The following is a 25,113-nucleotide window of genomic DNA, read 5'->3' as shown; positions in this document are numbered from 1 at the left end:
AAGGAGGCCTGCTGTATCAGAAGCTTGCTTTTATGACGACTCCAATGATGTCTCACCTTTTAGCAAAATCGCTGGTGTAAGCTGTGAATACCTTGTGTATTGCAGCTGCCGCAATTGAGCTTTGTCTATGTATCCTCCTTCACAGTAATAAGTAATACTAAATTGTTATGCGTTACGTATTACGTCCTTATTAGTACAGTGATATACAACTGATTACTTAATAATAAAAATATTAACAATATACATACAATATATATTATGAACAGAATGAACATTTTGCACCTAAGCTTTACTGACAAAACCCATTAAAGTTATTTGCACACAGATTCCAACTGATCTACAGTAACCTAGAAGTAAGCAGTACACTCCATCTGAAAATGAACAGGCAAGAGTTTACAGTATTTTAAAAACACACTTTAGAAAGATGCTATGAAGTTACTTTTGCAGCACTGAAGAGGGTGAGACTATATTTCTATTACATTCAATGTGAAGATATTCAAGTCCTGAAGTTGAAAAGATATTAGACAGTCCTAATTATCATCCAAACAGCTGTGTAAATTATAAAACTATATTTATTTTTAGTGCTAGCCAATGAAATCCAGCAGACAGGCTTTTTACAAAGTGTAACCTTTTAATCATGTAACGTGTTTTGTTGTCATTTTTTCAAGTATAACCAATAATAAACGCACAGTATCTAAATAAATGGCAATGTACTTTTTTCTTTACACATTCAGAATTCTGTGAACTTGATGCTTTATTAAATTTACAAAATAACCACTTTGTTTACACTGAAAATACACATCAGGATCACAGGATCATCCCATTACTGTCCCCCGTAATAACCACAGGATCATCCCGTTACTGCCCTCCGTACTAACCACAGGAACATCCCATTACTGTCCCCCATAATAACTACAGGATCATCCCGTTACTGCCCTCCATACTAACCACAAGATCATCCCATTACTGTCCCCTGTACTAACCACAGGATCATCCCTTTACTGCCCTCCGTACTAACCACAGGATCATCCCGTTACTGTCCCCTATACTAACCACAGGATCATCCCATTACTGCCCTCCGTACTAACCACAGGATCATCCCATTACTGCCCTCTGTACTAACCACAGGATCATCCCATTACTGCCCTCCGTACTAACCACAGGATCATCACGTTACTGCCCTCCGTACTAACCACAGGATCATCCCGTTACTGTCCCCTGTACTAACCACAGGATCATCGCGTTACTGTCCCCTATACTAATCACAGGATCATCCCGTTACTGCCCTCCGTACTAACCACAGGATCATCCCGTTACTGTCCCCTGTACTAACCACAGGATCATCGCGTTACTGTCCCCTATGCTAATCACAGGATCATCCCGTTAGTGTGCTGTTTTTATTGACCAAATGAGATCAGTGTCGATGGCTGTAGATTCAAATCTGCTAAAAGTACTATTGTGGCTTGGTTCTAAATACAAAGACCTGGCATGGCTATCCTCACACATTGAAAATTACAATGAAAGGCAACAACAGTGAAATTTTCACCACTTTATTCAGTTGCTCTGTGAGAAGCAGTAATAATGTTAAATCATCAATAAAGGCATTTACATACACTGAATACATACAGTAGTTATAAAGAACGCTTTACAATCTTCCCAGAATGTTGACTATATTACATAGACCACTGTACAAACCCCTCTCGCTGTGTCTGTGTCACACCTGACATACACATTTATAAATTATTGTTCTAGTTTTTGGGCTGGAGGGTGTTACGAACGGAGACGTCTTTAATTTCCGAGGCACTGCACAAGATATCAAAAGAACCATTTGTCTCGGGAGGATAAAATGGAGGTTTGACTAAAAACAGCTGGAAACCTCCAGAATGTTCCTTTCGTATTTCTACAAGGTGCTTGGTTTCAGGGACACAAGTAGACAGTGATGACGGACAGGAATACTTATGGAGCTGAAGATCCTGTGCAATTAGTTTTCTTAGGCAGTGCTCTTAATGCAGCACAGGCCTCCCATGAAGCATCCAGCCGGGTCAAAAGCGGTGATCAACACTTCCAGCTGGTTTCATAGATCCGATTAGCACCACTCCTGGACTTTCTTACCTACAGTAACACTGAATACAGCGAATCGGGGTCTGTGAAGCCACCGGATTATCTATCTCTGTCCTCCATGGTGCCTATGGGGTGTTGTGTTTTTGAATCACCCTGTACATAACAAATTGGCAACATACATAATCTAGAGATTACAGGTGAGTTTGGCAACATGAAGCTTTAACTTCTTAGCCAACGTCCAGGGAGAAGTTTGTTTTGAAATATGGCAAATTAAAACAACCAAGACAAAAAGTTAATCCCCTCCACCTTCTTCAGTGCCTTTGTGTTTGACTTACCAGTGCCGTCATGTGAAGCTGATCATTTTTGATTGAATGGTCTTGAAAATACTTTAAAATGGATACATATATGAGTTAGCAATTCAGGCCTCTATAGGTGAAAAACCTAAACAAAACTTCAAATACTGTAAAAAATTCCCCAAAAAGCCAGCATTTTAAATAAAGGGGTACTAAGTAGTGATGTAACAGTTCACCTTGTAATAATGAATGATCATATGATCTAACTATGCATCATACAAGCAGCCCATTAGGACCATCACATGTTTTGTGATATTGTATTGTTACATTCCCAGTACTAAGTGCATATATAAAGTTGTTTCCTTTTGGCTTTTAAGAGGAACAAGGAAAAGCGTGACTGTGTCTTTGTGCCCTCCAGCCATTTCAAGAGCGATAACCACAGCTTAAAAAACCCAACGCCTATCAGCACTGGAAACGCTTCCAATGGCCCCCTTACCATTGTGCTAAAGATCACTACAGATTTAAAGATGTAAACTGCTGCTTCCTAGTACCTTATCACTTTCTGTGGTCAAACCAACAAACTGATTGATTGATCCAAAAAATGTGCGTTTTTCTATAGAGATGAGAGGCATTAGTCACTCAGCAGTGTAATGATTCCTCCTCGCGATGCCGCAATATTTACAGACTTCAAAGACAAGGCCATTTTACAGAAGTCCGTGGACTAGACTATAGAAGTGTTCACCTTTTCCAAATCTATTGTGGGGTGAATATCTCTAAATAAATTAATTAATACAAAAAATCTTCAGTACAATAAGGGGAACAAATGCTAAGCGAGATTTTAAAGCCTTGGCTAGGACACCGATAACCCCACCTTACATACTGATCCCCCCAGTCCACTGGAGTCCCACTATCCTGTCTACAATCTCCGGGCTCTTCAAGGCACTGCTGATTTCCCCATCAGAGCAGGCTAGTTTCCCTTTGCTCTGTTGTTCTGAGTCGCCCGGGCAGGGAGTTTCATGGCTGGGGGTAGCTCACAGCTCTGTTGGGCAGGCGCTGCGGTCTTTGCAGCAGAAATAATGAACCACCACACCATTCGGGTACCTGGCAAATGCACTGCGGAGAGAAATGAAAAACAAGGTTCAAAAAGGCCCGCAGCAATTTAGCTGTGTCCTCCTCCTACTTGTGTCAATTTGGCGTGCATGGACTGTGAAGCGATGGCTGCAGTCCGGCAGCACAAGAGCATCCCCTCACAGCTCTGCAAGTGAGAGAACACCACACCACACTGCTTGTGCACTCCAAGAAAAATAACTGCCCTAGTGTTGAGTACGCCTTTACATCATTTTTGTAGGACTTATTTCCACATGACAACCAAAAATCTGAAATTAGCTGTAGTAGGACTGTCTTTTTGCAAAATGACTTGAAATGTACCTATGCCTTTGCACCAGATGGCTGCATTTTGTTTAAGTAAAATAAAACCATTACTGAAGCACCCCTGTGATGTGCAAAGCCGCACCCCAGCAGCACTTGCCTGTTTCCAATCTTCTTCTTGCACACGCGACATGTCTTCTCTTCTGTTATGATGCACTTCACCTGCTGGTGGAAAATCCTCTCCTCCTGAACCTGAAACAGGAACACACAGGAGTTACTGCAAACCTCAAGTCAGGATTCGGTTAGTTTGCCAAAACTTTTTCTGGTATTACTAAAGAAAAAAGAAAATTTGTTAATAAATCATAGAATGTAATTGTGTAGCTAAAATGTTATAAGAACATAAGAAAATTTACAAACGAGAGCAGGCCATTCGGCCCATCTTGCTCGTTTGGTTGTTAGTAGCTTATTGATCCCAAAATCTCATCAAGCAGCTTCTTGAAGGATCCCAGGGTGTCAGCTTCAACAACATTACTGGGGAGTTGATTCCAGACCCTCACAATCCTCTGTGTAAAAAAGTGCCTCCTATTTTCTGTTCTGAATGCCCCTTTGTCTAATCTCCATTTGTGACCCCTGGTCCTTGTTTCTTTTTTCAGGCTGAAAAAGTCCCTTGGGTCGACACTGTCAATACCTTTTAGAATTTTGAATGCTTGAATTAGGTCGCCACGTAGTTTTCTTTGTTCAACACTGAACAGATTCAATTCTTTTAGCCTGTCTGCATATGACATGCCTTTTAAGCCCGGAATAATTCTGGTCGCTCTTCTTTGCACTCTTTCTAGAGCAGCAATATCTTTTTTATAGCGAGGTGACCAGAACTGCACACAATATTCAAGATGAGGTCTTAGTAGTGCATTGTACAGTTTTAACATTACTTCCCTTGATTTAAATTCAACACTTTTCACAATGTATCTGAGCATTTTGTTAGCCTTTTTTATAGCTTCCCCACATTGTCTAGATGAAGACATTTCTGAGTCAACAAAAACTCCTAGGTCTTTTTCATAGATTCCTTCTCCAATTTCAGTATCTCCCATATGATATTTATAATGTACATTTTTATTTCCTGCGTGCAGTACCTTACACTTTTCTCTATTAAATGTCATTTGCCATGTGTCTGCCCAGTTCTGAATCTTGTCTAGATCATTTTGAATGACCTTTGCTGCTGCAACAGTGTTTGCCACTCCTCCTAATTTTGTGTCGTCTGCAAATTTAACAAGTTTGCTTACTATACCAGAATCTAAATCATTAATGTAGATTAGGAATAGCAGAGGACCTAATACTGATCCCTGTGGTACACCGCTGGTTACCACACTCCATTCTGAGGTTTTTCCTCTAATCAGTACTTTCTGTTTTCTACATGTTAACCACTCCCTAATCCATGTACATGTGTTTCCTTGAATCCCAACTGCGTTCAGTTTGAGAATTAATCTTTTGTGCGGGACTTTGTCAAAAGCTTTCTGGAAATCTAAATAAACCATGTCATATGCTTTGCAATTATCCATTATCGATGTTGCATCCTCAAAAAAATCAAGCAAGTTAGTTAGACACGATCTCCCTTTCCTAAAACCATGCTGACTGTCTCCCAGGACCCTTTTACCATATAGGTAATTTTCCATTTTGGATCTTATTATAGTTTCCATAAGTTTGCATATAATAGAAGTCAGGCTTACTGGTCTGTAGTTACCTGGTTCAGTTTTGTTTCCCTTTTTTTTTTTTTAAACCAGACAACCACTGTAAAAACTTGACAGTCACTTGAGAAATGAGGCATTGACTCTTTTGCAGCAGCTTTGTAAAATTTACTAGCACAAACGTGCAATATGATTGAACATGCCCAAGAGAGTTACAGAATAGTAAATCGAGTATGAAGCCAATATCTCAAAGCGTTCCATACTTGACTTCAAAAATCCAGCTAAAATAATCTTTTCAGCTTTCTGGCCCAGACTTCAGGGGTCCTCTCTGAGGCCTTGCCCCCAGTCATTGCGCATGGTGAATGGCCACAGCCCACAGCTGTCTCAGCTTGGCTCTCCAATAACACGGCTGCTAGTTACCCTGAGAAACTCCGCTTGCAGCAGGCTCTTGAGAACTTGATTGAATCTCTTCTTCTTGACGTTCTCCTCCAGAACGCTTTCGAGAAAAACTCGGATCTCCTGGATTTGGGTGTTAGCGGGAAGGAGGTCAATCGCCTGGGTAATAAATCAAAATTTGAAATTAGAGCTGCCTTTATCATGAAAACAGACACCTCTTGTGTCTCCCTTACACAGGGGGTATGCATTCCTTGCATGGATAATTCAAAATAATAATGGCTGTACAATATCACAAAGGACTGTCCCCCCTTGATAGAAAATTAAATACTTAGGGGTTGATCTGATCAACTTAAAGCTGGCTGGGTGAAGCAGATTTACCTTCAGTTGTGAAAGCCAGGCCTTGTTTCTGACCCTGCAGTACTGTGCGTTATTCATTGGTTGATGTAATGCAGTGTGATTCTCCAGTGCTTACTGTGCTCTTAAACAATTCAGCTAACCACGCAACCCGATAAGCTGTTCAAAACTCAAGCTTTTACCTTAGGTCATGTAAACAAACTGGTAAACCACATGAAAGACTAAACTATGGAAGAAAAGGACCCAACTTTAGTGTAAAACCAAACAAGCTAAATACACTTCTGCCCAGTTAATGAGGCTGCTGTGGTCCAGCGTGTTGTTCAGTGAGAGAGATGTGGTTGCCAGGGATGGACTTCTATTGCATAGTAGTTTCACCCATTCTGGGTTTTCCTATAATCTTGATTAGCCACAGTGTATAGATAACAAGCTCAGGTGTCTTATTAAACTCATAGTAAAAGCAGGAGTGAATCATGCTATTCCCACCCCACAGTTGTACCTTGGTGGTGTTCAGTTTGCTGTGATGAAGCTCCAGGACCTGCAGTGCTGCCTGTAGATTGGCCTGTGGTTCAGACAGCTCCATTTTGATTGGCCCCAGGCAGTGAACGTCTGGGGGGGAAAGGTACATCCGCAGCAGAGACAGATACACCTGAAGAGAGAAAAAACACATGAACCAGAGCCCTCATAGGGGCTACAATGATGCAGCACTACAGGCAAATACACAGCTAGAACTGGGTAGGGTTAGGGACTACAGCAATGCAGCACCACAGGCAAACACACAGCTAGAACAGAGCAGGCTCTACCAGTACAGAGTGCCACGGTCCCTCCCCATTCATGAGAACTACATTCACAAGGACTTTAATATATAAACAATGCCATTGCTACTCATCACCCACCATGGCTGTGACACAATAGTGGAGATTTCATTAACCTGAAAATAAAAATCCCCGTGTCCTACATCCACTGTATGCACGTGTAAAATGAAGATCCCTGTGTCCTACATCCACTGTATGCATGTGTAAAATGACTGACAGTCCACTATTTCCACACCCCTCCCCGGACTGTGATTCACGCAAAGCCAAGTTTCATTACAATTGGACATGCATTTCTCTTGATATATAAAAAGAAATGTGTGACACAGACAGATCCCCAGATTCTGCTACATTTAATATCAATATACTGAAGAATGTCCTCAGCAGGTTTGATAAAAACTGTGCCAGCAGTCTTCTGGGTATATGTAAAACTAAGTGGGAGATATGTATAGATGTATTTACAGGTCCGGCCAAAGGTTTTCCATCACCCTATAGAATTAACGAATTTAGCTCTATAAAGTCGAATGAAGCCTGCTGAATAATGTTACGTTAACATGTTGAATTACAAACCACTTTGTAGTTTAATACTTAAATAAAAATTGACAAATTAAAATAAAATATTGAATAAGAAATACTGCACTACCATTATGACGTTGATACATGATGTAAAATAAAAGATCTAAACTATGTTCATATAGTTTTTTTTTTTTTTTTTTAAATGATGTCGCAATCCTAAAATTCTAGGTGATCCTAAACTTTTGTCCATGGCTGTAGAGAGGTATGTCCACTTCCACTATATCTGTTCCTGGCAGTATGATAACACAGCAGTGAGCCAGTTACAAAGAAACTAGGTACACTACTCACATCTTTATTTCCATCAGTGAGCCTGTCATAATGTCTGTGGCAGTACCTTAGTGGGATGAACACAGAGAGACAGAGTCAGGTTTAGTGGATGCTGTGTGGTATCAATGCACACAAGCTGCATGGCTAATTGGCATAGAATTCCAATATTCCCTAGCAATACAATGCAATCAGAATCAACTGCAACAACAAATACAGCAGCTGTATTAGACCTGCAGTCATCAAGGCCACTGACACATTTATTTTAATGTTACAAGAGGTCTGCGTTCCAAAAAAGTTTTTATTTCATTTGAATTAACAACCTAAAACATGTTAAAGGAAAGGACTCTGAATTAACAAGTGTCTTCACGCCCCTGGTATAAAATAGACATATGAATACGAGCACAGAGTACTCACTCCTCAGCCATTCTGATGTTCTCCAGGATGTGCACGTAGATGAAGAGGGCCTGCTCGTGTTTCCCCATCCGGCCCAGCAGCACGGCACGCTCCTCCAGCAGCCCTGACATCCAGACAGAGAGAGAGGGGAGGACTCAGTGATGAATTACACCTTCACAACAAACCCAGGGACAGCTCCTGGGTACCAGGGCTTCCATACATGCACACTTACATTAGTTAATTAAACAGCACTTTAAAGTAAATGAATAACGCACAGCTGCAAGGTTAGAAACCAGGCCTGGCTTTCAGAACCTCCCCTGGTGTGTTACTGATTGCATCTCTCAGCACAGTGCAGACAAGCACGTCAGAGTCGCTCATCCCCCGCCACGGCAGGGTATCAGAGCCATCAGTAGTATTAATCACTGCAGTACTCGGAGGCACTGGGCAACACACATGGGTCCCTCTTGCAGAGTCTGAAATGAATGTCATCCTGACACCTACTGACAGCGTTTCTCACCGTCGAAGGGGAAGTCGCTGATAAGACGGTCTGGTTCGTAATTATTAGAAATCTCCAGGAAATTCAGGAGTTTGTTTCGGAATTTCCCAAGCTCCCCCTCCTCATTCCCGGCAGCCACTGGGCTCGCACCTTTAAAATAAGGAAGAAAAAAAAGGAAACCTGTTAGAATCAAAACAAGAGTTCTAGAAGACTGAGCACTAACACAATGTGGAGAATTTCTGCAGTTATTTGACTTTCTTCTCAACTCCCTGTCCCTTCCGTCTGAGTCTCACCCTCAGGAAGCGAGTTCAGGTACTCTTTCATCAGGACCTGGACTCGCTCCAGATACAGCTGGATCAGGCAGTTATGGAACTCGGGTCCCACCTCGTCCCACACCAGAATAATGTGCTCCTAGGGGGAAGGAAAGGGAATATTAAGGCCATGTTTATGGAGGATATGTTACAACAAACCATACGGTAATGCTGTTGTGACAGGGTTATGGCATGCAAAGCAATATCAAAATCAATAAGAATATAATATAGATACTTTCATGTGAAGGTGCTATACAATAATCTTAATAACTTGTCATGACATAATATAAAAAATAACTGATTAATATAAACAGTAAATAACTACTGTACTGTGTTAAGAGTCAGTAACATACGCTCAATGTAGCTGGTTAAAGAAATAAAAAAAAACAGCATAGAGTGCAGTCTCTATTAGCTCAATTACTACCAAGGCAGTATCCTAATTGACTTAAATTGCCTTGCTATCATCGGTGGTTTCAAAAGCTACTCAAACTGAGGAGTCAATAATACTAGGGAATGTGTGTTCCATGAAGGTTACGTCTGCCTGTCAGTCAGGCTTCAATCTCCCAGTCATCATTCGCTGTTTCAAGTGCTACTCAAACAAAATGGAACTGAAACGTGGCTTGTGAATGTTTGTGAATAAGGCTGCGTTTTTATAATACTGCATTTCAATATTTTGACAACCCTAAGATGTTGCATTTTACCACCTTGCCAGAATTCACATGAAAATAGCAAATGAAAAACAAACAAATCAAACAAACAGAGGATCAACACAGCTGTTCTTAACCCCCCCCTCCCATTTAAGAAGTTTTGGCAGCATGTATTAAGCATTCTATATTAGGATTCACATGCAACCCGAGTTGTGATCTCTAAAGTCAGTGTTTCAGATTTGGGAAGCGAGTCACAGTCGAGGTTACAGATGCAGGTACATCACTCCACACGCTGTCCAACACGGGCTCAACTTGCAAGGGAAATGTTATGTATCGTGGTCACTGTTTAGTTTTTGTTTGTTTTTTCTATTGTACAATGTCCCTTTTTACACATTCATTTTATCAGAAGTGTTTATTTGGGCCAAATTTGACAGTTTTCACTTGCTTTTGCTCTAACAGACCACTAGATTTTCTTGACTGTTGGTCTGAATGGCAACCTTAAAGTTAATTTCTAACCCTGTCCCACCACACTACTCACAATAACTTGTACTAAAGAATGCCCTATGCAGTTTTAATCACAGTCAATAAGCAAGTGCTGTCTTTAGTCTTCCTCACCAGGTATGGGATGGCCAGCTCCTTGAACCCCTCCTTGAGGAAGGACAGGACCTCCTTTCTCGGCAGAGTCTCCACCTCCGTGAGGTCTTCAGTGAAGATCTGGAGGACATGAACAAGCGCTCGAATAAACATTCCTCACAATAAAACACATTCTGCAGAAAGAAGCACCAAAAATAAACAGAAAAAGGTCAAAGACATTCAATTTGGTTCATGTTCCTATTTGTGGAGGAGACCATATAACACTTACACAACAAAGAAAGTAAATGCACACACCCGGGATGGAAATAAAGACTCCTATTGCATAGCCTCCTATTTCACCCATTCTAGGTTTTACTATGTTCTTGATTAGCCACAGTGTATAGGTAACAAGCTCAGGTGTATCTCAAAAAGTCATAGTAAAACCAGGAATGGATCAGACTGCTATGCAATGGGAGTCTAATATACATCCCTGCACGCACACACACACACACACAGACTCTTTCAACGCTCTACCTTCAGTCCATCTTCAGGACATATTTTCAGCACCCAGGGAGCGAACTCGAAAATGATTCCCAAGTTCTCCGTCCCTGAAAGAAAGAACTCCGATTATAATCTGTGAAGAACAGGTCTGGATTAGATCATTATTGTGACCGTCATAACTACTACAAACAAGCATGTTTGTAACACTCAGCCCCAGCAAACTGTATGAAAAGCGATGCAGTACAAGGTGCTATGAACTCATTTGCGGACTAAATGATGTGCTGCAAGTTGCGCTCTACACTGTGGCCAGGAGAGGCTTAATTCCCCAGCATTCACAGGTTTAAATCCATGACGCTGTTTAATGCGATTTCCATTTGCTTCAGTTCCAGCATCCATTCCTGGCAGGATGTTCTAAGCAGCTGATCGGAGCTTCATCACTGCAAGGGCCTACTAGAATTCTTGAATCTTGTGAGACGCTCTTAAAGCATAGCTCTTGCTGGTATAATAAAGGTGTACAAGCTTGACTCACTGTGCCAAGGTCAGCACGTTGTCAGAGTCTGACATGACTAAACTAACTACACTAAGATCATCCTCTTTCTTTTTTTGCAGCTCAGAGGATAGTAAATGCTACTTCCTGTAGATCAAGGACATGCAGCACCCCCCAGTGGAAGATGTGGAGCACATCACGTGGCAGCTCAACCTGCCAGATTGCATTTGCTTCAGCATTGCCTGGGTTTGAGGGGCCTGTGATTTAGACAGTGCTGGCTTACCCAGTCTCTGGAGGTACTGCACCGTCCTCTCGTGGCCCTTGAGGGGGGAGTTAGCCTTCGTGGACTGATCCAGCAGAACCTGTAAGCCTGAGACAGAGAATGTGATGAAAAACCCAGCCAAGCCTCATCAGAACTAGGTAAGCGCTTACTTACATCCATCCTCGACCTCCTCATTCCAATACCCTGAATAACTCCCTACTCTTGACTGTGTCCTTACCAAGATCCACTACGACTGAAAAAGTGCTTCTCTAGATACGCATGTGAAACATTCAAATGTGACATGCTGTACGTACTGGCAGGCACCTAGTTCCTGTTCTTTCGGACAGTAACCTTTTAGCCTTCATAATTACAAGGCAAGGCAAGAGAGTATTCATTATTTTAGCAACCTAAAACTAAGGACTCAGAACTATAATTCACCTGCTCCTTGTAGACTGAGGGCGTTTCCTCTATTTCTTGTTACAGTAGTTTTTCTACTCTGTTGAAAACGCAGCGAGGCCTGTATGAGGCAGTGCGGTTACCTTTCTCATGCAGCCCCTTCTTATCATACAGGATGATGAGCTCGCTGTACTTGTGAGCCTTCTTCAGCACGTACTCGCTCTCCTCGATGTGGCAGTGGTTGTTCTCCAGGCGCAGCAGTGGCGCTACCAGGGCTACATTGGTCTGAAACACAAACAGCGAGAGGGGTTAATCCATGTGGAGCAACACTGGGAGGCTTGATAAAGTTTTGAGATCAACCAGCTACTAGGAACTGGACGAGCATTGACAGGATGAATAGCCTCCTCTGGTTGGTACATTGTCTTATACCTCTTTCTGAGCTAACAAACCCTGGAGGCAAAAGTTCAACCTGACTTGTCTCTGCTGATGGGTGCGCTGTGGTGGTTCTCTCTTGTCTGGTGGAATGCAAACGCCAATGCAGCGCTGCCTATGGTCCCCGGTCAAGATCAGCTACTCAGCACAACTAGAATTTAAACCGACAAGTTTCTGTTCTGATAAAACTATGGGCCCATACACTGATGAATACCCCTCCCAAAATTAAACAAATTACACATTACTGCCCCACTAACTCCAGCAAACAACAATGTTCAAGAAAATATACATAAACATAAGATCTTCGGTTCAAAATGGCATTTGGAATTATGTTTTAATTAATAACTAGGAGGGGAAGACTTTTGTCTTGCCGGCCCCTCTAAACTACAGTATAGCTATTATGTAACACGTGCTTTGGACTTTCCTATTTTAAGATCCTGTATCAGCGACAGTGAAAAGTGCTTCTTGTTGAGTCTTTGTGGCATTTCCTTTTGAAAACTATACTGCATTCTGTTGACTTCCGGACTCGGTACGACTTTAGGTGAGGTTTGTTCATTTAACGGTGACCACCAAGACTGGCATGCCTATCAAAATGATACCAGCACCTTTGTGTTGTCACCAATCCGGAAACCCATGTTGTGGGTTTGGTTTGGTTTGCACTGGTAGTACATAGATATTATTTGGTTCTCATAATCAATTCTGTGTTTTTGATGAGCAAGGGGTCTGACTGCGGCAACAGATGTCCCACCCCACCCTAGTAACACAGTATGTTAGATTGTGCTATGCCAATCTTGCAGCCCTTGAGCTTGCAGTCCTTACATGCAGGTAGCACTTGAGCAGTGTGGTGTCAATGATCTGCAGGAGTTTCTTGCGGGACTTGATGGTGGGAATTCCCTCCAGGAGAGGAGAGGTGGGCGAGGGGTCCGCATCGTTCAGCTTCTTCACCAGGTGACTCCGTTTCTACAACACAGACAAACGATCCCTTCTTAAAAGAGCAGCACACAAGGCTTTTCGATCTTTCTTTTAAAACTTTGCATGTTGATTTTGTATTATCAACAGAAGCACAATTTTAAAAAAGCAAATCAGCAGTGAGGAAAAGTAAATAAATGCACGCAATAACAAATGCAATTGATGGAAAATAGAGGAGATAGAGGAAAGAGAAAAAAGTGGGAAAGGAGAAGAGAGAAATGAAAAATAGAGTCACATTCAGTTGGTGTAAGGATTTTGAAACTCTTGCCTATGTATTGCCCTGGCCTTGTAGGGAGCGACTGGCTTTTCATAACTCAGAGTGCAGCTGTGACCTCGGAGGGATGATAAAATCTTTGTTTCTTTGTTAATAAGCTGTTTTGAGCCCATGTACAGACCATAATCAAACCAATTAAAACTGGTTCTAAAACCATTTACTTTTGTGCATGCTATGACTTTAGCGAAGTGTCACGGAACGCCTAATAACACACTATACAAATGGAACACATAAGTTTTTCTGATAAACATACGTCCTGTGCGGGACGGTGTCTGTTGCAGTTAAATTGCACAAGCTCTTATTGTTTCATCAGCCTTTCTTCCTTTCCATTTAGCAACCCATTGTTTATGCTTCCCTTTAAAAATGGTAAAGAAATCATTGAATCTGCCCTTTAAAAATGGTAAAGAAATCATTGAATCTGTCTGTAAACATTGCATGATTTTCCTATTTAATGTGAGCTCTGAATCAATGCAGGGTTAACAAACTCTTAAAATCAAGCTGTAGATAGGTGGTGCACATCGGCAGTTTGCAATCACCAGCCTTGTCATTTGACATTTTGATACGTGGGTATAGAGCTAAGCTGCCTGTGAGAATTTAGCAAAACTGAAACTAACATCTCTGTCCCAGGGCTGCTCAGAATACCATCAACTGAGGCATGTGTGTGCAATCACTGTTTTGTGTGTGTAATCTTTGATTTGCTGAATAAAACAATTTAGATCGAAAGCACCCGAAGAAGACTGGCTTATTAGTTTCTATAAGAAATTATATCGTACAGTGGATACAAAGAAAATGAAAAATAGAAAACGTTTGGAAGAAGTGTTGTTAGTACGGACAGAGGTGAGAAGAGAGAAGTAACTTAATCCAGGAGATAAAGTTATGGCCAAAACCAAACCTCTGGAAAGTAGAAAAGAAACAGCCCCACTCAACACGATTAAAAAGGCCTTCTCAGCATCAAGTGAAACAAGAACTTCTGGGGTGGGCGAAGTTGGCAGGGAGTAAATACTACTGAGCAGGTGCCGAAGATTTAAAAATAAATAAATAAATAAATAAATAAATAAATAAAGTGCCTGTTTTGTATAAAACCAGTCTGGTCTAAGGAAATTATGGAAGGTAAAACTAACTCAAGGTGATGGGCCAGGACATTTGATGAAATCTTAATATCAACATTTAGAAGGGAGATCGGGCAGTGCGAGCTGCAATAAAGGGGGTCCTTGTTCTTTTTTTTTTTTTTTTAATAACAACGATATCGAAGTTTGGCAAAGAGTCTGAGGCAACGACTAAGAAAGAAAAGATTTAGAGAACACATATAACAACAAAGGGGAGAGCTGAGGGGAGAATTTCATTAAAAAAAAAATTAAGAGAACACTACGGTAAACTGTGACAGAGATCGAATGAGTCTTGGTGTTAGCTCTCCCTCCCGACCTGTGAAAGTCAGCCATCTAGAAAAGGGGCGGAGCTATAGTACCCAAAACCCGGACGAGGAACTGCGTGGCATCTGCGGATTGGAGGAGCGGGTGTGCTTGTTAACCTAAGGAGTCATAGTGTAAGTAATCTGATCCTTGGTAAATGGTTAGATTTAACCTACAAAGAGCTGGCGTTATAACCGTACAAAACCAAAACTTTAGTGTTGTGTTTGTTTGTCTGTGAAAGTAAAGAACCTGTTTGTCATTTTCTAGACTACTAACATGATCCGGAGCTGTCGCTAGTCAGCCAGCATCAAACCCGGACACAATCACTTTCCCTTTGTTCACGGAGAACTATCTTTTGCACCACGAGCACCAATACCACTCACTGTTAACTGTGTCTGTGTTGTGTGTTATGTGTCGGTGTACAGGACTGGACTTTTGGTTACAGGTCAAACCCAAGGATTATAAGTACTGAGTGATACACAAGGGGTCTCCAGGCGATTCAGATTTATAGAGAGTGGAATCAAATAATTTGAACTGGTTGTTGATCTCCTGTGGATCAACAGAAGTCATGCCAATTTACTAATAATTTGAAGATATCTCTGGTTTTAAAGCTTAAAAATGTAAAATTAAAAATGTAAAGAAAAATACAAAAACTTTATGATTTAATGCTTGCCTCCTGTGTATACGACTTATTGATTTAAAAGGCAGCAAAATATGGAAACTGTACGTTCCTTTTCAATAGTATGTCAACATAATTTTAAAAGGTTTACAAAACTTGAAAATGTCGCTGAATTTGTCACTCAAGGTTGTTTTAAAAAAAATCAATTTTTGTTGCTTTTTTTGCAGCCAACACATTTACAGAACACTGATACATTTTTAAAGACTGTTTCGAGTTTCAATGTAAATGTTCTATTTAATAGAACAGAAATTAGAATATAAATAGATTTTTTGTCTGGACTACATGAAGCTGGAGAGATAGAGATCGATTTTCAACAAAGAAACAATAGGGAGCCGATCATCAAACACACAGGAGTGGCGAGATGGGCGTTTAAATTTTTCCTTTTCCGCTGGACATTGCTGGATTACAATTTTTTTTTACACCATTGCCTTAATACTGAGCATTTGTTTTGATACTACATTTTTTCTTGAAAGACATTTTTTGCAAGTTTGTTTCTCGTTTACGAAAAATAACTGACTTTTTTTAAAATAAAGAACTATGTAGCTACATGAATGTATATGGACTTGTTCTCTCTAGATTAATGCTCTTTCATTCTTTATAGGTTGATCTGTATTTGCAGTGCTATATCATACTGTTTAATTTGGTACCAGAATTTATATATACAGTTGCAGTCAAACATACCCCAGTAGAAATGTATAATTTCTAGAAATTTCTTAAAAACAAAGGTTTTAGGAAAAATCTTTTGTAGCAAAGCTTTCTTTGTGATAGCAAAAGTTTTGAAATTTTGTGGATGAGGAAAAAAAAAGCAACGTTTTATGCAAAACTCCAAAAATGCTAATTCAAAAGTATTCACACCCTTTGATGCTATGATAGTATTGTCTACAACAGGGCTACTCAACCCTGGTCCTGGAGGGGCGCTGTCCCTCCTGTTGTTTTTTTTCTAACTATATACTAAATTGATTAATTGGACCAATTAAGCTTCTAATAAGCACTTAATTGTTCCAATTAAGTCATTTTGGATACAGTTAGAACAAAAACCAGAAGGGACAGCGGCCCTCCAGGACTAGGGTTGAGTAGCCCTGGTCTACAAGGTGCCAGAAATTTCAATATGACAATGCAGAACCTAATTCTAGAAAAGTCTAGAAAATGCTGGATTGTAGGTGACCATTCTTAGAGTATAAAGGGTTAGGCATAGGGTGATTGCCGTCATTACCAATAAGTCAATATGGGGAAAAGTCAAGAGCTATCTGAAGACTTTAGGCAGAAAATTATTTATTGAAATACAGCTGAAGAAGGATACAAGAAGATTTCCAAGCTTTTGAGCATCTCAATTTCAATTATTAAGTATCAAGTGGTACAAGACTCATGGTACTGTCACAATGGTCCCTCAGTCTGGAAGAAAGAATGTTATTTCACCAAAAACAAGTAAAAGAATTGTGAGGAAGGTTAATAACAATCTAAGATTGATTGCCAAAGACATTCAAAGTGAATTCACTGCAAGTGGGACTGGGGTTTCCATTTCAACCATAGGTTGAGTATTGCATGGCGAAGGTCTCGATGGTCGCAGGCCAAAGAAAAAGCCCCTCTTAGGCCATCACAAGGACAGTCGCTTAAAGTTTGCAAAACGGCATCTGAATGATGGATCTGAGTTCTGGTCAAAGGTTTTGTGGAGTGATGAAAAACAAAAATCGAGCTATTTGGTCACACTGATAGTCGTTACGTTTGGAAAAAGTGTGGTGAGGCGTACAAAGAAAAAACAACATACCTACTGCCAAGCATGAAAATGATAATATCCTTCTATGGGACTGTCTTTCCTCTAATGGCACAAGAAATTTAGTTCCAAAATTTGGTAAAATGGATTCTATAGCATACTAAAAGATACTCCACTGCAAAACTAGGTTTAAAGCGCAACTGGACATTCCAACACGACAAAGATCCAAAGCACACACCAAAATCTACTTCAGAATGGTTAACAGAGAATACAGTCAAGGTTCTGGAATGGCCTAGTCAAAGTCCTAATCTAAATCCAATTGAGAATCTTTGGTATGACTTGAAGAAGGTTGTGCACAAGACCTTGGAAATCGAATGAACTGGAATAATTCTGCGTTGAAGAATCAGGGTTCGACATTAACCATGGCCCGGTGGCCTGGGGCTGGTAGAGAGCGCAGTTTGGCTGGTAGTTATGAAGCACCACAGGCCCGACTGGGCCAGTTACATTTAACTAGTATAATATATATAGTGCATATGGCTTCCGTTTCATGAATCCAGGAAAATTGGTCAGTTTGTCAAAAAGCTGAAAATTAATTTACAAGCCATTTTTAAAAAGCACAACTATAAACTAATCCTAACTTTCCTGCCGCGCGTCATATTTGTTGTACAGTCTGAATCTGAGACTGCGAACCGAAGTGCCGTGTTGGTACTCGTTCCTGCGGCAAATCTTTTACAAAATCGGGTTTTCTACAACTAAGCAACCAATAAGCCAAAATGAAAGCCCTCAAATCAATAAATCATAAAGAATGTAATTATGAAAAAAAGTGTAGATGAACATTGAGTGCAGGCTTCATTATGACAGAGAAAATAACCTTGTTTGGTGTCAGTTTCCTGACTTGCAGATAAAACAGAAGCTTTAGTTTGTTGTGAATTCAACATTTCGTTTACATCATATCAAAGTTACTTTGTTCATTCAATAATTGAAAACAAGAATCCCTGGTTGTACTTTTAATGGTCAGTGCAAATGTTGCCGTTACTCCATCCATTCACAGAAAGGCAACAGTACATGTTTTACATTGAACTGCAGGCCAGAGTTAAAAAATAACTCCTTTCCAACTCCAAGTATCTTGCCTTTTCTTATGGTCACTGCATTGTTGTGCTTATCATTTAGTATGTCTTTATATTCATTCCAACATTAAATTACCTATCTAATTTCAATATTATTCAAGTTTGGATTACCGTACTTCTTTTAGCACTTGCTCTATACACGTTAAATGGCTGAAGTAACATATATTGAAAGGCTTCGTTTAGCCATTTCTTTTGAGATGTGGGCTCTCTTTGGTTACCACACACAGGTAGAAACATACTGAAAATAAAAACAATCATGAAAATATATATAAACATATTGGGCCAGATAAAATTGCATCCGGGCCAGTAAAAACACTGGCTCAGTGGCCTGAGGAGTCAGGAGTTAAAAATCTAAACTTAGAGACCTGAGAATGGTCAAATATTACTAAAGAATCATGCCAAAATCTCATTTACAAACATCCTAATCATTTAAAAAGAGGTTATTATTGCTAAAGGTGCCTCAACTAGCTATTCATTTCATTTTCTTTGTCAGGGTATGAATACTTTTGAATTTGCATTTTTTGAGTTTTTGAGCAGACACTTATTTCTTGTAATTTTTTTCCATCATCCACAAAAGCAAAACTTCTGCTACAAAAGATTTTTCCCTATAATTATTTGTTGAGAAATTTCTAAAAATTATAAATTTCCATGTGGGTATGTAAACTTTTGACTACAACACACTGTATACACACTGCTATGCAAAAGTCTTAAACATGTTGATTTTTCTACTCTAATGCATTATGAGCATCAACAATTTACTCAAAGCCTCCTCTAGTGTTTTCTACTATTATAACAACCTTGACTTGCATAAAGAAGGAAATATATTGAGTGAAACAGTTTGCATCACTCGATTTTCAAGGTGTAGTATCCTAAGCATAATCAACATGTACAGAGAAACACCATCTGTAAATGACAAACCCAGGACTGGAAGACCCAAAAAGCTGTCTAACAAGGATGAGCAATACTTGAAGATAACATCCTTAAGGAATAGAAAAAAGACAAGCGTTGAATTGACAACAGAACAGGCTTATTAGCACTGGATCACAGTGCCCTGATCGTTGTGAAAAATATCTTTTTGTTCTTTGCTGGTTTTTCTTGTGATTTGAGTTTTGTTTCCAAAACAGCTTTGTAAAGCCTGGACTTGAATACAGTGCATCCTGTCTTCACTTCCTACGTCTCACTCCCTAACACAGGGGGCAGTCTGATCGATTGGCACACAATTACAGAAGTATTTATCTTGCTATATATATAGAACTTTAAAGTGAATAAATTAAATTGAACATGACGTTGAAACATGGGAGAGTTAAGGCACTGTCAGTTTTTTACCTAGTTATATCAGGTAATCTCAAAGTCCATGGGAGTGCCAGGTACTGTACCTGGGTCAGGTAGTCGATGAGTGCCAGGTGTGCCTTCTCCAGTTCTACACCCGACAGGCTGGGCAGGGGGTTAGGGTAGTGCAGCTGCTTCCTGTAGTCAGAGGGCAGCAGGTCTGGGTACAGCCCAATCACGTGGGTGGGATCTGGGAAGTAAAACAGAGACCCTGATAAACTGTGCCAGCTAGGGAAAGTATGGAAGTACGTAGAGTATATTGAAGTATGCTATAAGCCAAACAGATATGCACTTGTGTTTCTACTATCAAATCAGAACCACAAACATGAATGTGAAAGAGTGAATATGCAAGCTAAAAGTATTTACCTAAAATTGATAGTTTTATTGTATTACAGCCAAACGCAATCTGAAATGACTACAGGATGCTAGGAGTGTGCGATAAAAATGTGGTGAAGATTGGTGTAACATCCAGGCAGCTATCGTGTTCATCATACACAGGTGACAGATGAATAGATGCATAGACAAATGGTCACAAGCATTGCATAACAGTCTCCCATTTTGTGAAAGAGGATCTTAAACACAGAAATGTGACATACCACTGTACGTACAAGCACCTCCACTATATAGTACTGATATATTACTCTGAGCACTGGAGAGACGTGTCCTCTTTGTGTATCAACAGGGACAGCACAGGCAGAGTGAATGGGGCCTCCCTGCTCTCCTCCTGAACCCAATCTAGTGTGTGTGCTGCTGCTGTGTCACTGGCTCCTCTCGTACCTGTGCCCAGCTTGGAGAAGACCTGCATGGAGTCGTCAAAGCGTTTCTGACAGAACAGGTTGAAGGCATACAAGTTCTGGATGTGGTGGATTTGCTGCCTCTTGTCTCCATCGGAATCGTCCTTCATCTTCTGTCAAACACGGAACGATCAACACACAGCAACGCACAATGAACTAGGGGGTGGTCCAGACTGGGTTTCATTTCAAACCTTTTTTTAATTAAACACATATAATAATGAACAAGAGAGGGTCTGACTATGGAGTAATACTGCTGGCTTTTTTCTAACTGTGATCTAATGCCCAACAGTCATCTTTCAGACATTTTGGGGGATTTTGCATTTTCAGAATATTTTTAAACAAAAAATATATTTAATATTCTTAGCATGCCACAAAATTCAGTTACTTGTTCTTCTGTTTCATGCCACTATTGTCAATACAGTAGAGGAGAATCACTGAAAGAGCAGCCGTGTGTGACAGAAAGATTGATAGCAATAATGAATCGTTTAACTAGAGCAATTATAATTAATTGTATTTATCTTCAATATCTGCCAAATGTCTTTATTTTTCAGAAATTACAGTTCTAATATATATAACTATAAATAACTAATAAAACAGAACATTTTCTTTTCTTTGTTTTTTAATCTAGGGTCTTATTGTACTGTGCAGTGCTGAGTGATGCACTGCTGTTACAGATTCGGAGTGAAAATACTATTAACTAGAGATAAAATCCCAATTAACAGGTGTTAAAACATGACTTAAAATAAGTGTCTAACCCTACTCTGTCTGTCTGGTATAGGAGGTGTGTTCTGGAACCAGTCAGCCAGTCATACTATACAACACAGCAATGAAGACTTCAATTAATTAAGCGGGGAGTGGCAAACACAATGAGAATCACCCCGCCCCCAGATGTGACTGGATACTCACTGCCAGCTGGAGAGCCAATTCAAACTGCTTATCCTGAAGAAGCTGCCGGATCTGTGTCGCTATAGAGACAGGAACCAGCCGCCACACAAAGTGGTTACTGGCGACGTAAACAATGTTGGGGCTGAAAGAAAGAAATAAAGAAAGAAAAGAATGAAAGAAGAGAAAGAAAAGGAGAAAAAGAAAAGAGAAAGAGAAAGAAAAAGAAAGAAGGAAAAGAAAGAAAGAAAGGAGTCAGTCACTGGTCAACACTCGCTACACTCAGAAACAACTAAACCAGTATTTATGTCTTAAAAATGCGGGTTCTGATTGTTGGAAAAACTATTGTTAATCTTTGGAAACTCAAGTGTTAACCTGCTTGTGTCTTCCTAAAAGAATATCACATGAGGCCCCCTATCCAGGCTTCTTAAAACACCCCCTATACAAAAAAAATAAAATAATAATATTAACTGGTGTATAGCCAATCAACATCGAAACACACTGGAAGAACACTGCTAATCAATTCACACTGACTTCACCCTTCTCTCAATTTTTTTGTCCCTACTACAAACAAACAAAAACAAACTACCTTTCCCAGTGCAGTTGGGCAATGTCCCTCCCTCCTGACTTGTATCTATCATTGATTCGTTCTGAATACGTTAAACCCACCCAACTACTGAGTGGCAGCACATTCCTACATTTCTATTGGAGACTCTGCTTGCAAGATTTAAAACAAGATTACAATTAGGAATGGAGGCTTGTTAGCGGGATGTAAAGACGTATTGCAGTTAAGATACGGAGGATTTAAAACAGAATTGCAAATTGTGGTGAAATGTAAAAAAATGCCTACATAAACCCCAGAAGAATGTGCACGTGACCAGAAGGATTTCGCTGTGAAAGACAGCAAAGGACAGAAGGTACAACTTAAGTGTGCAAGTACTGTCGAGTTACTACAATACATACTTTGACAGAATAAAAAAACCCCGCATTTTAGAAAGTAACTGAAAACAATAATTTCATACAGTATTGTAGCGAGGGGAGATCTGTGCTGACTCTGCTGGCGTGTTCACAGTACTGCAGGAAGAGGGCGGCAGTCGTCCAACAACCGCCTGTGAGTCATGGCAGTGACACAGGGAGGTGGGAACTTGGGTGTGTGGACTTTCCCCCTCTCTGAATGGCTGAGAGGCGAGTCTTGGGAGATTGCTAGCCCTATAAAAAAAAAAGCTCTGCTGTTTCCTCAGGTCTGCCCTTTAAACTCGCCGAGAGTGCGGAAGCACCGGTCCACGACAGAGAACCAGTCGGAGAGAACGGAACAGAGGTTCAGAGCGAGACAGTGAGGGCGGGGAACCCTTGGGCAGACCCCTTAAGAGTATAGCTGAGCAGGCTAGTTAGCTGGCAGCGTAGGACGGTGATCCAGGTCGCACGGGCAGCGGCGACCGGGATATTGCTGCAGAGTGCAGCACCTTTTCTTTATAGTTTTGTTACTGTTTTATTTTCCCTGTTTCTTTGTGCCTTCTGTTTTGAATTGTTTCGAAGCACCTGCAAGGGCGCCGGTATTGTGTACCCTCGCTTGGTATGCCCGTGGTTCTGTTTACCATCGTTGGTAAATCAGACCACGGACCCACAGCGCCATCTGCGGGCTAAAAAGAAATAAAGCACCCTGCAAAATAAAACTGGGCACCTGTGTGGTGTTTTCAAGTACACCTGTCCGTCTCCTGGTCAGTGAATTACCCACAACCCTTCCACACGTGGTGTTAGCAGTGGGATTCACTGGCATTGCCCCAAGGAGCGCATCCACAGAAGGAACAGACGGGCAATGGATGCTACACAGTTTGCTGCGATGATGGACCTCCTGCGTCAGACGCTCACCGCAGCGGTGCAGGGGGAGGCTAGACCAGCAGCTCCAGACCCCCAGTTACAACGCCCCACAAAAATGACGGCCGAGGATCGACCCAACGCCTATTTAGAGGTGTTTGAGGCCATGGCGACCTCGGCTGGGTGGGATCCAGCACAGTGGGCTAGCTACCTGCTGCCTCAGCTCGCGGGAGAGGCGCAAGCAGCGGCGAGAACGTTGTCCCCGGATCGGATGATGGATTACCCCACGCTGAAAACCGTCATCCTTTATCGCGTGGGGGCCACACCGGAGGGGTATCGGAAGAAATTCCGGGAGGAGCAGTTTGCGGCAGGGGAGCACCCACAAGCCATTGCCCACCGTCTGAAGGATTACGCCCTGGGTTGGTTGAACCCGGATCTGAACACCAAAGCCAGGGTGGTGGAGATGGTCATGGTGGAGCACTTCCTGGAGTGTCTAGCCCCGGGACCTCGGCTGTGGGTCCAGGGACAGGCACCAGATACGCTGGACCGGGCGATCGAACTCACCGAGCAGTACCAGGCAGCGGAGCCAACACCTGCGAAACTGCCCGGGAGGAGTGAGGCTACTGGATCGTCCCCTCAACTGGCCCCGGAAAGGGCGAAGGGACTGGGAGGAAGGGGTAGTCCAGGATTTGGTCGGGGGTTGTCGGTGGGAGCTCCCGGCCCGGGAACTGGGGCAGGGTGGGGATACCCACGGGCTGCTGCAGTGTCGGACCGGGGTCTCACGCGGACGCCTTATTGACGAGCCCCTTTTATGGCTCCAGTGTTTCCCCCTTTTGCCAAAACTTCAGGGAGAGAAACCACCAGAGGTGTTGGACGTGCAGGCAGGTGGGCCACCTCGCCCGGGACTGCCCCGTGATGGAGTGTGACCTCAGCCGACCAGGTAGGCGCGTTCAATTACCTCAGTCACTTCAGCACAAGGGTTTTGTTATTCCTGTGACAGTGGATGGTACAAAAACCCAGGCTCTCCTGGACTCAGGGTGTGGTCAGTCTCTAGTACAGGAGAGCCTAATCTCACCGGGGCATAAACGCATATTGGGACGGGTGCATATTAAATGTATTCATGGGGATGTCCGCTCTTATCCCAAGATCAATGTGTGTATGACTATTGGCCAGCAGGTGACGCAGGTGCAGGTAGGATTATGTCCTCGATTGCCGGTACCAGTAGTTCTGGGATGGGATTGTGAGCAGTTTAAAGATTGGTTGGCTACCCTGACAGCCCCGTCCTCTTTATTGGCTAAGAAAGAGGAAGTAATTGGAGAGATCTTTCCCTTTCGCGATCACAAATGGTTTTGCCATAAATTTAGACCCCATAAAACTAAACGGGAGGGCCGGATCGCTAAGAATGAGGGCTGGCAATGGAGGGAGTCAGAGAAGTTTCAGGTGGGGGAGGTTGGTGAAGAGTCCGGGGGGGAGGTCGCGGAGCCAGCGCAGGGATCTGGCTCGGCTGCCTCTGCTCGGGACCGACCTGACCCCGAGTTGGAAGCCATGGGAGCTGATTTCTTAGCTCGCTCCCGTGACTTCCGACTCGAGCAAAGGCGTGACGACGTGCTGGGCAGGCTCTTTGACCAAGCAGCGGTGGTTAATGGTCGGGTGGTCGAGCCCAGACGCGCCGCCACGTACCCCCACTTTTAAATTGATCGAGACCTGCTGTACCGTGTTGATAAATTACCCCAGACCGGTGAAGTGCGTCATCAGTTGCTCATTCCTCAGCCCTTTAAAGAGGATTTGTTGTAGCTGGCTCACGCTATTTCCCTGTCTGG

The 25,113-nt window shown here is 41.9% G+C and overlaps 1 protein-coding gene across 2 annotated transcripts in view; it reads right to left on the bottom strand.

Annotated features, from left to right (window-relative positions):
• Window positions 1–1,184: 1,184 nt before the first annotated feature.
• The window catches only part of LOC121324422 (vam6/Vps39-like protein), a 33,896-nt gene continuing 9,967 nt past the window's right edge, over window positions 1,185–25,113 (bottom strand). The window contains exons 10-25 of one of the 2 annotated variants that reach the window (XM_041266274.1): window positions 21,503–21,623; window positions 20,580–20,709; window positions 19,850–19,992; window positions 13,124–13,264; window positions 12,016–12,157; window positions 11,498–11,584; window positions 10,761–10,834; window positions 10,269–10,367; window positions 8,989–9,106; window positions 8,717–8,845; window positions 8,221–8,323; window positions 7,828–7,873; window positions 6,651–6,800; window positions 5,825–5,959; window positions 3,883–3,974; window positions 1,185–3,467 (exon numbers count right to left, since the gene is read on the bottom strand). In XM_041266274.1, the coding sequence (XP_041122208.1) occupies window positions 3,386–3,467; window positions 3,883–3,974; window positions 5,825–5,959; window positions 6,651–6,800; window positions 7,828–7,873; window positions 8,221–8,323; window positions 8,717–8,845; window positions 8,989–9,106; window positions 10,269–10,367; window positions 10,761–10,834; window positions 11,498–11,584; window positions 12,016–12,157; window positions 13,124–13,264; window positions 19,850–19,992; window positions 20,580–20,709; window positions 21,503–21,623 (1,792 nt within the window). In that variant the 3' untranslated portion in view covers window positions 1,185–3,385. The remainder of the gene's footprint in view (window positions 3,468–3,882; window positions 3,975–5,824; window positions 5,960–6,650; window positions 6,801–7,827; window positions 7,874–8,220; window positions 8,324–8,716; window positions 8,846–8,988; window positions 9,107–10,268; window positions 10,368–10,760; window positions 10,835–11,497; window positions 11,585–12,015; window positions 12,158–13,123; window positions 13,265–19,849; window positions 19,993–20,579; window positions 20,710–21,502; window positions 21,624–25,113) is intronic. The other variant, XM_041266276.1, reaches the window with a different exon arrangement.

Source organism: Polyodon spathula, chromosome 12 (assembly GCF_017654505.1).
Source record: "Polyodon spathula isolate WHYD16114869_AA chromosome 12, ASM1765450v1, whole genome shotgun sequence".
NCBI lineage: Eukaryota > Metazoa > Chordata > Actinopteri > Acipenseriformes > Polyodontidae > Polyodon > Polyodon spathula.
Note: the sequence above shows the minus strand (reverse complement) of the source record. Positions and strands in the feature narration are given on the sequence as shown.